The 17,641-nt window shown below is 33.7% G+C and overlaps 2 protein-coding genes across 3 annotated transcripts; both read left to right on the top strand.

The window, feature by feature from the left end:
- The first annotated feature begins 609 nt into the window (after window positions 1-609).
- On the top strand, window positions 610-9,840 carry LOC132311561 (THO complex subunit 7B-like). 2 transcript variants are annotated; one of them, XM_059809516.1, is made up of 4 exons: window positions 610-716; window positions 3,467-3,549; window positions 6,912-7,531; window positions 9,178-9,840. In XM_059809516.1, the coding sequence occupies exons 3-4, from the start codon at window positions 6,938-6,940 to the stop codon at window positions 9,304-9,306; spliced, it is 723 nt and encodes a 240-aa protein (XP_059665499.1). In that variant the 5' UTR covers window positions 610-716; window positions 3,467-3,549; window positions 6,912-6,937; the 3' UTR covers window positions 9,307-9,840. The 2 variants fall into 2 exon arrangements, with proteins under 2 accessions (XP_059665499.1, XP_059665498.1); XM_059809515.1 differs by having other exon boundaries at window positions 6,897-7,531.
- Window positions 9,841-11,627: 1,787 nt separating this feature from the next.
- On the top strand, window positions 11,628-14,309 carry LOC132311560 (probable E3 ubiquitin-protein ligase RHC1A). Its single transcript, XM_059809513.1, has 2 exons — window positions 11,628-11,774; window positions 13,069-14,309. The coding sequence occupies exon 2, from the start codon at window positions 13,109-13,111 to the stop codon at window positions 13,985-13,987; it is 879 nt and encodes a 292-aa protein (XP_059665496.1). The 5' UTR covers window positions 11,628-11,774; window positions 13,069-13,108; the 3' UTR covers window positions 13,988-14,309.
- The last annotated feature ends 3,332 nt before the right edge of the window (window positions 14,310-17,641 follow it).

Raw genomic sequence — 17,641 nt, 5'->3', positions numbered from 1 at the left:
AAAACAATAAACAATATTAGAAAGAAGACGAAAATATTATATATAGATATATATATATATATATATATATATATATGTAAAAGACGTTGGTAAAGGTGTTAATTATACCGACTGTTAATAATTCGTGTGTATTTGCCATAAAATTAATTATTTAAAAAAAAAAAAAAAACCTGGATATCCTAGTACGGAGTATGTGTTTGATTTAAATATAAATAATAAATAAATAAAAACCTAATATCCTATTCGGTGTTTGGATATCCTTAAACATACCACAGATATAACAATAACAACCTATTCCAAGACATGGACCGAGGACAAGCTGACTGAGACGCCCTCACTGCCTGTAAGTCCATGTCTTTTCTTCTCTCTCTTTCGTTTTTGTTTTGATTCATGTGTGTGTGTGTGTGTGTGTGTGGTTCTCATCTTCTCTTTTACTCACATCTTCAGGGCCCCAAGGCGGCCAACTCAAATTTTAGAGGGCCTCAAAATGGCCTCAAATTTTGAGGCCCATAGGGGATGGAAAAAAAAAATTTAAGTTTGGACAAGTCTTGGTCGACTTGGGCCTCAAATTTTAGAGGAGTCAAATTTTGAGGCCCATATGGGATGGAAAAAAAAAAAAAAAAAAAAAAAAATTGATGTTAGGGCAAGTTTCAGACGACACAATCTGCTTCGACACTCCGCAGGGCGCAGCCTCCGCTATCGCCTCAGGTGACAAGGTATGTTCATCCTCTCTCTCTCTTCTCTCTCCAGACTCTTCTTTTGCATGAATCGATCTTTTGTATATGTTTCTTTCTTTCGTTCATCTCATCATTTGTTTTGTTCTAACTTTGGTTCGTTTGATTCGGGCCTTTACCTTTGTTCCAATAGTGAAAAGTAGCTTCCAAACTAGGGTTTTGTGTGCGTGTGTGTCACTGTGTGTGATGGCTATCAAAAGCTGAATGAATATATTATGGTTCTCTTAGTATTTTAATAAATGTGTGCCTTTCTACATGTGTCTTTCATGGCGATCGAGTCCATAATCTATGGCAGGCACTTTTTTTTTTTTTTTTTTTCCCTCTTCCTAATTCCACTCCAATCTCACAACAGCAGCAACCATACCCCTTTTCCTCGTAATTTTTTGCATTTTCACATTCAATCCTACGAAAATTAAGGATCCCTTCTAGTGGGTTGAGCCTTTGAGGTAATAATTAACTTTTTCGGTCTCTAAATTATGCTCATACTTAAAAGTGCCAAATTAAGGGTTTTTTTATATTTTATTTTTTATATGAAGATACATACCACCATTATTGATGTTATTTGAAGTTGGCTCAGCTAGAATTTCAGTTAATAATACTGTCAAAGCACTTGCCATCAGAATGTACAAACACATGGAAATCAAAAGCAGGCTTTAACAAAACAAAAGTTAATGGTTTTTCTATTAATTTGCACAGGTCTTCTGTAGCAATGATCAACCAATCACTGCTACCAAAGTTGATTCCTCATCCTGAAATCAAGAAAGGGGTAATTGGCTCCCAAAAAAACAAAAAACAAACAATAAGTGTAGTGTAGTTAATACGAAGAGTGAAAGACAAAAGTATATATGATAGTGGATGCCACATATAACTTAAAAGTCCCACTACTTCTTTAGTATTACAAGTTCAGCCTCCTATAATATATAGTCACCTCATCTCCACATATTTTTGTCATCTATAATCATCAAATTTTAGTAGCTATATAAACAATGAATGTAAAAGAAGCTGCAGTTTTCTATTCTCTAGTAAACTGTTCTCTTCATTTTTTATTTTGTGCCTGTGAAAATTTCGCACTCTTTAATTGATAGATTTATTGTTATTAGTTAGCTATCTTATGCACACTGCACATGCGCACAATTATTTATTGGTGATGATAGATTTATAGTTATTAGTTAGTTGTCTTATGCAAATTGCATAGGCGCACAATTATTTATTGGTGGTGTTAAAAATTTATAGTTATTAGTTAGTTGTCAGCACTGCACAGGCGCACAATTATTTATTGGTGGTGATAGATTTATAGTTATTAGTTAGTTGTCTTATGCATACTGTATAGGCGACAATTATTTATTGGTGGTGATAGATTTATAGTTATTAGTTAGTTTTCTTATGCACACTGTATAGACGCACAATTATTTGTTGGTGGTGATAAATTTATAGTTATTAGTTAGTTGTCTTATACACACTGCACAAGCGCACAATTATATTAGCTATGGAATTTGAAAACATCGTGTGAAAATTTTGCACTCTTATAATTTTTTTTTTTGCACGTGTGAAACTTAAGGGCCTCGCATTTGAAAGTTCGCCTAGGGCCTCTCAAAATATTTGGAATCTCAGGGCCGGCCTTGCACATCCTTTTCTACATTGTTCATATTCAAACATTCTAACTAGGGTTTCAGCTCAGCAAATCCGGGTTTTGGGCTTATCATTTGTGATATCAATTACATCAAAGTATCGTTAATTTCAAGTTACCACTTTGATCCTTTTGCGGATTTCAGTTCGATTTGTTGAAAATTAACGATGAGAGAGAGAAAGTGTTTAGTTATGGTTTTCACCTCCTCTTTTTCTCTCTCTTCTTTTTTCTACCTTGTTCATATTAAAGAGTCTTGTTAGGGTTTCAATTTAGCAAATTTGGGATTTGGGTTTATCATTTATGGGAAAAAGAACATTATATTAGAATATCATGAACATCAAGTTTTAGCTTTGATAAATTTTTTCCATCCTCTGCAAGTTGTCACACATGGGTATGCATAGAAATTGACCTTGTTTTATTCAAGCCCTAAGGAATTGAAGCCAGAATTTTGATTTTCCTATGTTTTTGTGTTGAGACTTCAAGGGACAAACTTAGATTCTTGATTACGAAAGGTAGTTTCTAGCCAAAATTTTCATTAAAAATTGTGTTTCTGTTGCAAATATGAAATGGGGTTTGTTTCACTTTTCTTATCTGGGATTTTGAATGCTTTGATTCTTTATTTGAATTCTGGCTATAGTCATGGCAAAACCCAATTTGAATTAAATCTGGTTTTATCTCCTTCATTTTCTGAATTTTTTTCCTAAATGCAGAATATTAGGTTGACATTTTATTTCTTTAACTTCTGGACCCCTTCATGAATTATAGCAAAATTCTAGGGTTGATGTGGGTTCTTACTGATCTGACCAGCCAAGTTTTTTTTTATATATACATTTTTTTTTTGTCTTGTCTTGTCTTTTTCATGGATGCTGGAAAAGAATTAAGAAGGGACTTTTGAATTTCACAATCAACAATCTTTAGGCATTTGCTTAAAATGATTTGAAGGATGGCATCATCTGGTGAACCTAATAGCTTTAGACAGAACTGGAACCTAATTTATTTTGATATTTGCTTAAAATAAATTACTAGTACTTTAGATTATTATAAGTAATTATATGTATGTATATACAATATATTAGATTACAATGGTCTCTTTCTTTATTTGCAGGTGTTCCTGACTCTCGAAGCTTGTTTTCTTGAATTTCAACTAAAATACTTTCATCTGGTTTTTTCAATTTGTACTTCACTGAGGTATGAAGTTTCGCTTTGTTTTTCAAGCTAAATATCAAGTGGGTTTTCAGTGTTTTTCTTCCATAATTAATGCATTTGTGCTGTTGGTTGGATTGTTGAATTTGAATGTGGCTAGGGTGAACTTGGAAATTTGGGGGATTATTGATGAGAATTTGGTTTTTGGAAGTTGAGGTTATTTTTGTATGGGAGGAAAATTTGGATTTTGGGTTTTATGATTAATTTTGTGCTGAATGGTTCTGTTGGAGTGGTTATGATTAAATATATATTTCGTAGTGTCCCAACTTTATTTATCTTTTCAACGCGAAACAGGGTCTGAAGTTTGACTCAACTGAATTTGAAATTAGAATCAATATCAGATTTGATAGGGGAGCAAATTTTGTATACTGGTGATATGTATGGGGCTACTGATCATGCAATCAACTTGGAGAAATTGACTTCTTGTGATTTTTTACGTTGTTATGTGTGGTTCACATTCTGCACATTTTGAGAACACTATTTACAGCAGCGTATATGTAGCCCTTTGCATGCCACTGTGCCAGGTTCAACAATTTAAAATCTTCATGATTTCCCTCTAAATTTGCCCTCTAATTTTTATAGGCAAAAACAGCCAGACTTTAGCCCAGTTCAAGAACTTTCTGTTCCTTTCGTACGAAATTTTGTTCCATGCTGAAGTTCCAATGAAATTTCTTCTGTTCTTCATCAAGAGAACATGCAGGAAAAGTTAAATATAGAACCTGGAATATGGGAGATTTGCTGTGTTGTTTTCAGTTGATCGGTAATCTTGGAATTTCGGCTGTGGAGTCCACTTATGCAAATGCAGCTTTCCTAATTTAGCCCCATATTGAGATGCAAATGCTTCATTTATGTTTAATTTTGTATCATCCAAGCTGCTTTGCTCATGTAACCAAAGCAATTGTTATTTAGATGCCTTTTCCATTTAAATTAATCACCTGAGCTGCATTGATCTATTAGGCAGTTTGAATTGCCAATATGCACCAGTACATATTAAATGTCATGAACTAAAGTCCACAAGAGCAAAGAGTATATTTAAGCTAGGAAGCACGAACACGGTTAAAATGGCAAAGAATCCGTGTCGGACACTGATACGCGCTGGACAAACCCCAACACGTGTCGGACACCCCAGAAAACGCGTCTAATTTTTTTTTTTTTTTTTTTGAATATTCGGACAGGGCATGGACACGTGTCGGACATGCCATGGATACGTGTTTGACACGTGTGTCCCATTCTTGGGATTTTATTTTATTTTATTTTATTTTTGATTTTAAAAAAAAGGCCCCCCTAGGAATTTTAAGAAAGTTTTAGAAAGAAAGCTAGATTGAAGTGTAAATATGTGGAGTTGTTTAATAGTTTTCAGTAATATGATGGTCATTACATAGTTACTTAAAAGAAATTGTTTTATAAAACCATTTTATATTAAACAATCAAATATTTATGCCTGTATTTTGGTTCAAAGGTTCAAACTCTTGCACGATCATCTTTGACTCTCTCTTGTTCTCTACCGACCAAGCTTCGCTCCCTGTGGATGATTTCTCTCTCTCTCTCTCTCTCTCTCTCTCTCTCCCCCCTCTTTTCTTTCTTTTTCTTTGTCCTCTTTTCTTTCTTGCTTCTTGGATACTTCTTTTTTTACCTTTTACAACCAAATTCTTTTTATGTCTCTTTTCCCTTTTTCCTCTTGTTTCCATGAACTGTTTATCTTCTATGGATTCTTACCAACTAAGCCCTAATTCTTTTTCTAACAAAACCCTAATCCTCTTTGTTATCTTTCTTAACCCTCTTTCTATCATTCTTTCTTTTTCCCCCCGACAAAACACAAATTTTTTTTTTTTTTCATTAATAGGTTGATAAAAAAACATTACACTTAATTTCTATAAGTACAAGGTCATATATATATCATGGTTCGCATTGGATTTCTATGTCACCGATACCGTTAAACCCCGGTATATCGGTGTGACTGGAAGTTCACATCTGAACCGGCAATTTTCCAGCAACCAGCCTGTTCGTCCCCTGAACCAGCCAGCTGTCAACTGGTAACCGGTTAAAGCTGCTGGCAACGAGGGGAAAAAAAGAGAAAAGAAGAAGAAGAAAATGCTACTGGCAACTGAGAATACTTGAGTCTTGATAGCTCAGATCTTGCATCCAAAACTCAAAATACTTTAAATCTCTTATATTTAGATTCTAGACTCGTGGAGAAGAAGAACTTAGAAAGGGGAAAAAGTAAATATATGTCCGCTGATAGCTCAGATCTTGGATCCAAAACTCAAAATACTTTAAATCTCTTATATTTAGATTCTAGACTCGTGGAGAAGAAGAACTTAGGGAGGGGAAAAAGTAATATATGTCCGCTTCAGCTTCCAAACGCAAATATGAAGACCCTTTTTCATGCTATTGTCTCTTCACCGGAGCTATTCCCTTCGGACCCTTTTTATTTATTTATTTTTTTTTTTTTCAGCAATTCTTTTGCCTTAAGGATTTCCTTATCCCTTATCCCAAGCCAGGCACATGGGAGTTGGAAACTCTTAGAAGTCTCTCGAAATGGGGGCAAGGACTTCGCTTTTTGTTTTTACTTTGTAAAGAATGAAAATTTTAACCTTACCCCCACAACCTGTTTATAATTACAACATTACAAAAATACTTCATTCTCCACTAATTTATGTTTTTCTTTCAATTTATTCTTCCACTTAATTTATTTTTTTTAATAATTCGCTCGCACTAATTTCAAATTCTCTTTTGTACTATATTTTAAATTTTAAAGGTTAGAAGATTCAACATTTAAAAATTCATTCAATTCTCCTTTATAATATATATAAATAAATAAATATAAAGTATAATATTATATTTGTTTTAGAATGTTAAAAGCATGAAAGGGTTTCTTTGACTTGTATTGTATACAATTTTTTTTTTTCTTCTAACAAGTTACATATGGTATAAATATTTATTATTACGTTCTTAAATCTATTAGTATTCATTGATTTAGTAAAATATATACTTACTAAGATCTTTTAATAAATACAATGAGTTACAATTTATAAATAAATTATACTCATGTTAAATGGTCTTTAAAAAATTCAATAAAATTCACTAAAATTCATTAAAAAATCATCTTTATCAAATTATATTGTAAATAATAATGCAATTGCAATTCAAGGCAACACACGAACCAAATTACATTCAAATTTCCTCCAATATGAAGGCTGCTATTCCATGCTTCCAAAGGCGACACTGTAATAATGCACATGAAATTGATAATACCCAAAAGACTGCATGCATTTATACATGACAACTATGCTTATTTCTGTATTTAGACATATATGCTAATGTATGTACAGATTGACTCATTGCAGGAGTTGAATAACAAACAGCTGCATAGATGTTGGTTAAAGGCAGGAAAATTGCTGGTCGGGGAGATGCGATTGGTGCACACTATGCTTTTGGTCCTCTTGAAGATGATACAATTATAAAACATAGGCTTCTCACCCGCACAACCACCACAAGGGGTGAACCTCCATTGAAAAAACTTCAGAAGAAGTTCACCTCTTTTGCCCTTGAGGTTGAGAAGGATGCAGATAACTATAATGAATGCGAAAGACTTGCCAAAGCCTTCTTACAGGAGTTGACAACTTTTGAGCTTCCACTTCTCAAGAGCAAAGCGGTTATAGATGCAAATACCAGGGAGAAGGAGAATTTCAATGAGTTAAAAGATGATATAAATAGGCAGATTTTACTGGCACAAGCTGAAATAGAAGATCTCAAGAAACAACTTGAGGAGAGTAAGATTGAGAGGCAGCACAAGGAGGAGTGTGAGGCAATCAGGAAGTTAATTGCTATGCAGCCACCAAGATCAGCGACCCAGAAGATCTTAACTGAACTAGAGAAAGAGATAGCAATGTTGGAGGCGGAGAACACAGCTGGTTCAAGGACATTAGAGCTTCGCAAGAAGCAATTTGTTCTTTTGTTGCATGTGGTATGTGGATATATGCATTTTGATCCATACTCTTCCCCAATTTAATTTTTTACCCCCAGAGGAGTGTTATTTATTAATTTTTCTTATTATTGAATATGCCAAAATATTTAGGACTTTAGGAATTCTTGATGTTTAGCTTAACTCAATTAGCAAGAGATGCCTCACTTTAAAGTCTAAATAGATGTCTTTTAGGTTTGAGGCTTAAATAAACAGTTGGACTTCAATCCTTTTACTGTTTATTACTTTTTCTTATTATTGAATATGCCAATATATTTAGGACTTTATGAATTCTGCTGATGTTTAGCTTAACTCAATTAGCAAGAGATGCCTCAATCTAAAGTCTAAAGAGATGTCTTTTAGGTTTGAGGCTTAAATAAACAGTTGGACTTCAATCCTTTTACTATTTTATTGAAGATAAAATAACCACAAAAGGCAACAGTGTGAAAAGCAATCATTGGATTCTACACGGTGTGCTGAAGCTACAACCACTTCACCTTCCATCATAGGAGTGTGTAAAAGCTCTTGATGTTTAAATTGAGATGAGTGTGTTGAAGAAGTAGATTCGTGGACCTTAGAAAGATAATAGTTGAGGACCTTCTTTCTCTCTTTCTGCAATTACCTTCCCCACCAAAATGTAATTATATACCTCATACGTCCCCGGAAAAATTTGGAGCCAACCCAATTCCCTTTGCCTTGGTGTTGTGCCTGGTTTAGATGAGCTTGGCCCTTTCACAGGACTGGGTCGAGTCAAGGGTGTCCCACCCAAATCCATCCAATTTGTGCTGCTACAACTTGTGCTCAGCAGAGTTTTTGTTTATTGTGCGGGGCCTCATGGAGTCCCAACGAAGTGCTGGAGGCACTCATTTGTCCGTTTGGCTTGAAAAGAAAAAACAATTTGGGCCTTTGAAGTACCAGATAAAAGATGCATGAGTTGACCATAACTAGATAGTTTGGCGTTACTCCACTCTGATTATAGTTACTATTAGCTTCATCTGTAGCTTTTTGTGATTCATTTGTTCTTTCTTTTTCTGCTTGCCCTTTATTTTACTTATTATACACGCAGAGATGCATGGTTTTTCTTTTTATGAAGCTCTTCTTTTTCCTATTATACCCTTTTCTTTTCTGATAAAGTTGAATCCGGAAAAAGGACTATTAGTAGAATTTAGTTGTCTCTTGCAATGACCCGGGTTCTTGTCCATGTTACTTTAACTCATATCCTTAATAAATATCGTTTCTTTCATTTTTCCTTCCATTACTGATATCATGTAGCTATGAATTTCATACTTGGGGCACATTTGGACATCCAAACAGGGATGATTTTCTTGATTCAATATAGTAATGTCACTTTCTTTCTATTCACAAAGTGGAAATTAACAGTGGGAACTGTTACAGAAAATCAGTGGTCATTATCATTAGTAACTGTAAACCAGCATCATCTCCCAAATTTCTTATACCAATATGATACAATTGGCTATTTTAATGACTCCTTTTCTCTTTAACCGTTTAACGTCTGAGGGAATTGGCTCATTGACTGCTATATAAAAGCATTATGTATCCGATTGGTTTTCCATCGATGATATAATTGCTTACAGATTGGGTTTCCATGATTGATGCCATTTTTACTTATTGTGTGAACTTCTCTTCAGGTGGATGAGCTGCAGAACACCATAGAGGAGGAGCAAAGGAATTTGGTAGAGGAGATGAGAATAGCACTGGATGACCATAAGAATATGGAGGATGCCAGTGGGGTTTCAGAAGCCATGGCTGTCGATTAGTATGTTGCATCCGTCTTGAAATTCAAAGGTTGTGTACTCTTAAACCTTGTTTGTCACACATTTGGGTTTTGATGTTCGGGAATAGGAAGTATAGCAATCTTGACTGTACTGTTGAAGGAGACATGAGTAAACTAAGGACATTGAACTATCTTGTATTAAAAATTCTTGTCTTCATGCTGATCCCAAGTTGAGGGGCTAATGGAATTGTTGCTTGTATTCTCCCCCAACCCTTTTTTCGTGACATGATTTTACAGAGTTTTCTTTCAACTATTCGTGCCTTGATTAATGACCAAAATGTGCAACCTACAACATTCGATGGATTGGTTTGTGGTTCACGCTGCATTGGAACGTAAGCTATAGTGCAAGAAGAATTATTTCCATCCATCAACAACTAGAGATGTTGGAGTATTTCACGATGCGTTGCAAGAATAGGGTACTTGTTCTGTGAGAGATTCTATAGATGGTTTGGTATTCATAGGAGCCCCAAAATGCCTTTATTTTTTGTTCATCATCAGTCATAATTGTAGAATAACAGTATATGTAGAGTTCTACTATTTGCTAGTCTAATTTGGAACTGTGTTGGAAGTCTAATTTAGACGGCACTCGGAGAATGTTCTTCCTTTGCTAATCTTAAAAGCAGATGCTGTTGGAACTTCTGAGGCTAGTTTTTGAAGTTTAGGATTGAAGGGTGGATATATATATATATATATATTCTTTTCCTCTCCCTGTTCTTGCTTGAAAAGTCTGCTCTGGGTAGTTAAAGTCTCGTTGTGTGTTCCATATTGCAATAAAGTTGGCCATATTTTACATTGGTTGCTTAGAAGTTGTTGGGAAAATTGTTCGAAGCTACCAAGGAAATGAATGTGGGAAATTAGATGTCAAACAAACGCCACCAAACCCCAACCGTACAGTCTTTTTCTTTTTTAAAAAGAATTTTATATATATCACGTGAATCTATATATATAATGGTAATCTCTCCACACACGGCAGTAATTATACAATGGTGCTTTTGAACACAATTCAATTTGCAGTTTTGCCATTTTAGGGTGTGAATCTATATATATATATATATATATGTATTGCATACAAACATTCAAAATTATATGTCTCTGTATAATGGAATTTAAACCATGCTAATAAAATAAAAAATAAAAAAGAACGGTCCATTTGTATAACCTCCAACTTGTTGCAAGATTAACAACCAAGTAAACCTAGACATGGCATCTGACATTCCATAGAATTTCCAATTTGGGACATTTAATAAAGGTAAAACAAAAATAAATATAAATTGGGACATTTAATAAGTATTTCTAAAAACTATTGAACTAGTGAAAATGAATCAAATGAATGAAGGTGAAAATCAAACTAAGGCTCCACGTTCATGAAACAATTGCGGAAGTTTAGGACATCGTGATACAATTTTGATCCAATGGCTGAGACTTGAAAGTCTTGGGTCATGATGAAAGTGTCCTCACAATTGCTTCACAAGTATTTTTATTTTTATTTTTAGTTGACCGAACCAAAAAAGTCCTCATGATCATCGACATGGGACTTAAAAATGATGAGAATATATATATTTTTAATTTACGCAATTTTCAGCACAAAAACACAGTCATTTTTGTCTTTGACCACTATCATTTTTGTCTTTGACCAATGTTAACTATTACTATCCAGGAAAATATATGTTTTTGTTTTCAGAAGATGTCAACGTAATTTTTTAAAAATATAATTAAGAAACAGATACGAATGGAGTGTCGTACAACTCCTCACTATTGATAAATGATATGGATCCGACACCCACATCACCCATCTAGTGGGGGAACTCTTTAATTTTTCATTAGTTACGAAACTCACATAAGAAGTTGTTCGGCTCCCATTTATTAGAGCCCATTCGATTTTAATATCAATATTCAATTTTTAAAAGGCATGGATCAACTCTACACTAAATTTTTTTAGTGTATAAATAAACCGTCGAGATTACTTCACCGGGTAGTGTGATGATACCCACCGTACACTAGTACACTAATAAATCTCGGACAAAATCCTATTTATTTTTATAATTATAAGAAAAACTGTGTAATTTTGCCAAACCTCAATAAATAATTAAATATCAAAGCAATTTACATTTTTTTTTCCCTCCTTAATTCCCTATTTCTTGATTTATAGTATTACAATTATTTACGAGTAGGAGTTTTGAAGGATAAAAAAAGGAAAAAAAAAATTAGGAGTTATTATTGTGACTAGCATCCAAACACACACTTAGCTGTGAGGCCCACCGGCTCATTACGCACCACGCGTATTTTAGGAGAGACTTGAAACTCATCGCAATTTCTAGATTGCATTTTATCAAAAGTCTACATAGTCGACCTCCAGTCTCCGACGACTCACTGGTCTCTCTATCTCTCTCTCTATACATATATATCTAGGGTTTCTACAGTCCCAAACACTACGTTACTGAGCGCCATCTGGTATGTTTTGCAATTTTTGTTCTCATTCCTTCGATTAAAGCCCCATTAACGTTCATATCATTCCATTTGTGTGCTCAATTTTGATAATTTTATGCAATTGTGGTCGATTTGAGCTATTTGAATTTGGATTCCTTGTCATGATATTCTGAGAAATTGTTTTGATTGGCTTATGCTTTGGATTTAATTTATAAATTATGTATGCATATATGTATCTATGCTTGCTACGCGTGTATGTATGCATAATTTGCTTTGGATTATATAAATACATGTAGTAGATTTATATTTTCTGCATATGTTTTAATTTGAAATCTAAACAATCTGGCCTCTTTCATACCCTTTGTTTACTTGTTTTCCTCCTTTTCTTTATTTATTTTTATTTACATTTTGGAATTTTTTTTTTTTTTAATATTGTTTTGGCCCCTATTATCATTTTATTTTATTTTTTTTATTATCTAAATGGGATGGGTAGATTTAGTAAAGAAATATGTGATAGTATGTGGATTGACTGAGGTTATGACCTTTAAATAGAACGGAATGGAAACATAGGATTCATGTTCCCAAGTAATTGGGGAAAGGGTTAGTTATTGTTGCTGACATGGAATTTGTTCTAACGTTGTATATAGAGAGACCCTTAATTGTTTGATTATTTTCTGAGGTGAGAAGAATTATAGGAATTGAATATTTGGGTTTTGTACTCAACGGTCTCGACCATTTGCCATAGAACAGTTTGTACAACTTCTTTCAAATGTGTGGTGTCTTTTCCTGAGCATCTTTTATTGCGTATTTTGATTTTATGTTTTATTTTTTGTCGATTTCAAAACTTCATTATCTTAATAATGGGTATTGAGCATTTGAGTTCACCATTGTAGAACTAAAAGAGATGTTTGGGACCCCATTTATGGGACAATTCAATGTCATGGTTGTAACCATTGTTTGACATCTGTTAAATGTTGCATTATGTTAATCATTTCAATTTCTGTGTGTTTAGGCATTGAAAGGTTTATGCATCAGGTAGTTGCATGTTTGAACCCCTTTCATTTTCTTTCTATATTACAAGTTGAATAAATAATTACTGTGTATGATTCTAAGTAGGGTTTTGTTTTGAGATCTGAAGACTCAACTATGATTTAATTTTCTGTTGGCATAAAATTGAGCAGTCCTCTTAGGCAGTAGCATAAACTTAGCTTTAAGTGGGTCGCTCTCGTGTTTTGGTTTCTATAGCTTTGATTTTTTTCCATTTGATGCTTTGAACTCTGAGCCTTGGATACAGAATAAATCTGGTGTTTGACTGCAGGTTTTAGGGTTTGGTTGAAGAAATCTATTGGAAAGTGAGGATGTCAAGTGGTAGAAACACACATTGGTGCCACCAGTGCAGGCAGGCAGTGAGGCTTCGAGGCAGGAACTTGGATTGTCCACATTGCAATGGAGGCTTTGTGCAAGAACTCGTTGAGGTGTTGGACTCTGGACAACAGGATTTTCTTGGATATCGTTCGGAAGATGGTTCTGACTTTCGACTCATGGATCCTACCTTTGACCCAAGGTTTGGAATTGTGGATGCTTTGATGGCTTTTATGAGGCAGAGAATGGCAGGAAGAAACCCAAACTACGACATCAGAGCTAGATCTGGTCTAGGTCCTGAACCAAGTATGGCTTTGGGTTCTGGTCCGTGGTTGTTGATCCATGGAACCCCCGGCAGGATGCCCGATAATGATGCATTTGAACTCTTCTTTAGTGGCAATCCGGGAATGGGCCAGCGTCGACCTGACATTGGTGAACTTTTTACCGGTCCAGGACTGGAAGAATTTATTGAACAGCTTACAATGAATGGCAGGCAGGGTCCACCCCCTGCACCTCGTTCTTTAATTGATGCTATGCCTACTATTAAGATCACACAGAGGCATCTGAACACTGATTCCCACTGCCCAGTTTGTAAGGATAAATTTGAGTTGGGCTCTGAAGCAAGGCTAATGGCATGTAATCATCTGTATCATTCTGACTGCATAGTTCCTTGGTTGGTTCAGCATAACTCCTGCCCTGTTTGCCGCGTCGAGCTGCCCTCACAAGGTACTGCTCGTGGCAATAGAAGGGCAAGTGGTGGGAACGGAAGCAGCAGCAGCAGCAGCAATGGTAGTGATATCAGTGGCAGGGACAATAGCGGGCCGAATCAGGGGAGGAGAAACCCATTATCATTTTTGTGGCCTTTTCGCTCATGAAGCCAAAACACACACAGTCATTGTGCTGAAACAGGAGGAAAAGTTCAAGAGATGAAGGAATAATGGGACGAATTATTCTGGATGCCCCTCCAATTATTAAGGTTGTTTTTACTTACAGTCTTTGCCTTCTTCTCTTTGTTGTGTGCCTTTATAATTAATACATGATGTCCAGTTAAACTTGTTAAATATGCTTGGTGTTGGGTGAAAATGGTCTCAGAAACTGGTTTATAGTGGACTTCAGTCTGCTGTTAAAATGTACACAGAGGTCATTAGATGTTTTCCATCTTTATTTTTGTGAATGATAATGCTGTGTTTCAAACTGCGTTTGCTTTGTTCCTCGATTCCATAGAATAGCTGCATGGAATTTAGTCAATTTACTTGTATATTAATTGTTACCATCCTGTATTTTTTCTAGTTTGTTTGACAAACTATGTCACCATCCTCGCTCGCGTTACTGTAACTTTCTATATTATGAAAAACCTTGCTGGTACTGGATTGACACATTCATTTAGAATATGAGTTATTGAAAGAGGCCGCGAATGTGTTTTTGAAGACGTTGATGGCTGTTTACTTGCAAGTATTTCCGTAGATTGAAGAGCAAAATTAGGGGTTGTAGACTATCTGGTCAGGTGAGCCAAATTGAGAGTGAATGGAGACAATTTTCAAAATTTAGTAGAGGTTTATAGGAAGGAATACTTGGATAAATGTGAAGATTGGAATGTATTTTTGATAGTGTTGATGGCAGTTCTTAGCTCTGAAAGCTTGGATGAACTGAACCATCAATGGTTTGCATAAGATTACCTTAAGTTTCTGGAAGATGGTGGTCCATTGGCATGATGTGCCCTAAGCATTTCCACTAGCTTTTAACCACTACTGCAGACTGGATTTTTTGGTGCAATGATTGAAGTCCAAAAGCATGTCCACTACTTTTCACCCACTGCTGCAATGGAAAAGAAAAAAAAGATTTTACATTCAAACAAATATGTAAATTTTTATATAAAAGTATATGTAAATGCATATAACTTTAGTCATAGCAAATACTACATCTTTTAGAAAAAGATAAGAACATTTAATATTGAGAATTGGAAAAACACAGATTGACTATATAAAAGAAGTGAGTTGGTCACTTGCAAGGATCGTAGGGTAATTCCTTGCAAAAGCCGCAAAAACTAATATGGGCTACAAATTTTAGACTTTTTAATTAAAGAATTTAAATGTGAAAAAAAAAAAAAAAATAGCGAGAAACGATCATCAAAACATAAAAATGGAAAGAACTAGGGTAACAAAGATCTAATATTTTGGGAACAAATATCAAAAGAAAAACAATAGAATTGGAATGATACTATAAAAATTAAAATAAAAACTTGATAGAAATGGCAAATTATGGGGAGACTAAAAAGAAGAAATTCATCAAGAAAAGAACACGGTGGTGGAATGATGAAATACAACAAATAGTATAAATATATATATAAAGAAAAAGTTTTAAAGAGTAGCAAAAAAGTAACCAAAAAGAGGATTTAGATAAATACGAGAGATTAGAAAATAAAACTAAAGAGGTTAATAAGTAAGCTAAACAAAAATGATTTATATGCAAAATTAAACTATAAATAAACAAATAATAGATATAAAATATAACTAGAGAAATGGATCAAAGTGGATAGATGTATTAAGCATGTGGACAATAAAATATTTAGTTAAGAACATTCTAATTCTATAACTTATTGAGAAATACTCTAGAGAAGAAGTGAAAAGCTATGAATTTAATATAGAAATAGTAAATATAGTAAATAATAAGGAAGTAGATGACGCACTTAAATATATAAATAAAGAATAAAACTGAATAATTTAACAATAGAAGCATTGAAAGGAGTGATAGAGCAGGGAGTAAAGAAGGAAGTCACGGTGCTTGATAACATATACTTCTATTAAGATTCGTGTTATTGGATATTTGAACACTTTTTTAATATGTGGATACAATTTGAATATGTGTCAAATACCGTTGAATGTATCTTGAATAATAAATATTTTATTTTTTGGTTGGACATGATAAAGATACATTTTAGACGCTTTTAGGATGCGAAGGAGTAATTTTGTAAATATTTTTTTAAAAAAATAGGATTCAATGTAATATAAAATATATTATGGGTTAATTAGAAAAATAATACTATGTATAAAATTTAAGAAAACAAAAATAAAAAGTAACTAAATTTCAAATTAGTAATTTTTTTTTTTTTGTATCCACGTCGTACTTGTATCTTATTTTTTTTTTTTAAATTTCGTATCATCGATTCGCATCGTGTCGCACCCAGCATCCATGTTTCATCAATTTGAATTTATGTCAAAAAGATCCACATTGGATGTTGTTTACTTAAGACAACAGTTAGTTGAAAAGGGTAGGAAGTAAGCAAAAATATTTACATATGGATTTTATGGACCTTGAAAAAGCATAAATTAGGATGCAAGAGATATACTTTGGTGGACATTTAATAAGTAAACAACTTCCTATCCAAATGATAATGATTATTCAAGAAAATCAATAAAATTAGACAGGTGGAGAAATGTGAGAAGCAAACTGTCTAAAAATTAGTATTGGGTCAAAATGATGGTGATGTAATTGTTAGAATTGGATCAAGTTGGATAAAATTGACAACTAATGGGATTTTATGCGATAAAAGAATAACAAATAAATTAAAGAAATTTTTTTATCGTACGGTTATTAGACCAATTATTTTATATGGTTCAGAGTGTTGGGCTTTAAATCAAAAACACGATAATGAAAATTAAGATATTGAGGTGTATAAGAGTGATACCTATTAGTGACAAGATAGGAGAAAATAAACTTAGATGGTATGAGTATTTTCAAAGAAGATTTATAGACTCCAGTAAGAAGAGGGAGACTAATAAGTTGCATAGAAGATAGTAGGCAAAGAGAGTGAAGTTAACATAGAATGAAATCATTTAAGATTATTTTTAAAAGTTAAATATTACGGAAGAGATACTTGTAATAGAAAAATAATAATAATAATAATCGTGTAATCGAATTTATTCAATTCGCATGAAATTAAGGCAAAAATAATGACGACTAGTCTAAATTTATATAAAAAGTTAGTTTTTGTTAGTGTTTCACTTTCATTATGTTGTGTAAAGGGGCATATTCTTGGTAATGCATAGCACACTATGTAGGTGGAATTCCTTCATCAATCATTTAATGGATAATGGAGAAGTGGTCTCCACTTGACAGTTCCATCTCCATTATAAGGCAGTAGAACTTAAACCACTGCTGTTGTGTACATGGAGCCCCATACCAGAATCTTTTAAATCATTGCATATGTCATTCAAAAAATTTGTATTTATGAATATATATATATATTCATAAATAAAAATTATATATATTCATAAATAAAATTTTATATATATATATCACCAGGCGTGCCCCCTGAATTTTTTGCTACCCTTATTTTATATATATATATATATAAAATAAGGGTAGCAAAAAATTCAGGGGGCACGCCTGGTGATATATATATATAAAATTTTATTTATGAATATATATAATTTTTATTTATGAATATATATATATATTTCTGTATATATTTTTTGGAAATGTGTAAAATCTCCCCCCTCTTGAAATTTCTCCTTCCCTTGTATACCATA

This window comes from Cornus florida, unplaced genomic scaffold (assembly GCF_030987335.1).
Source record: "Cornus florida cultivar Cherokee Brave unplaced genomic scaffold, ASM3098733v1 CherokeeBrave_3.0.0_Hap2_Chr06, whole genome shotgun sequence".
Taxonomy (NCBI): Eukaryota; Viridiplantae; Streptophyta; class Magnoliopsida; order Cornales; family Cornaceae; genus Cornus; species Cornus florida.
Note: the sequence above shows the minus strand (reverse complement) of the source record. Positions and strands in the feature narration are given on the sequence as shown.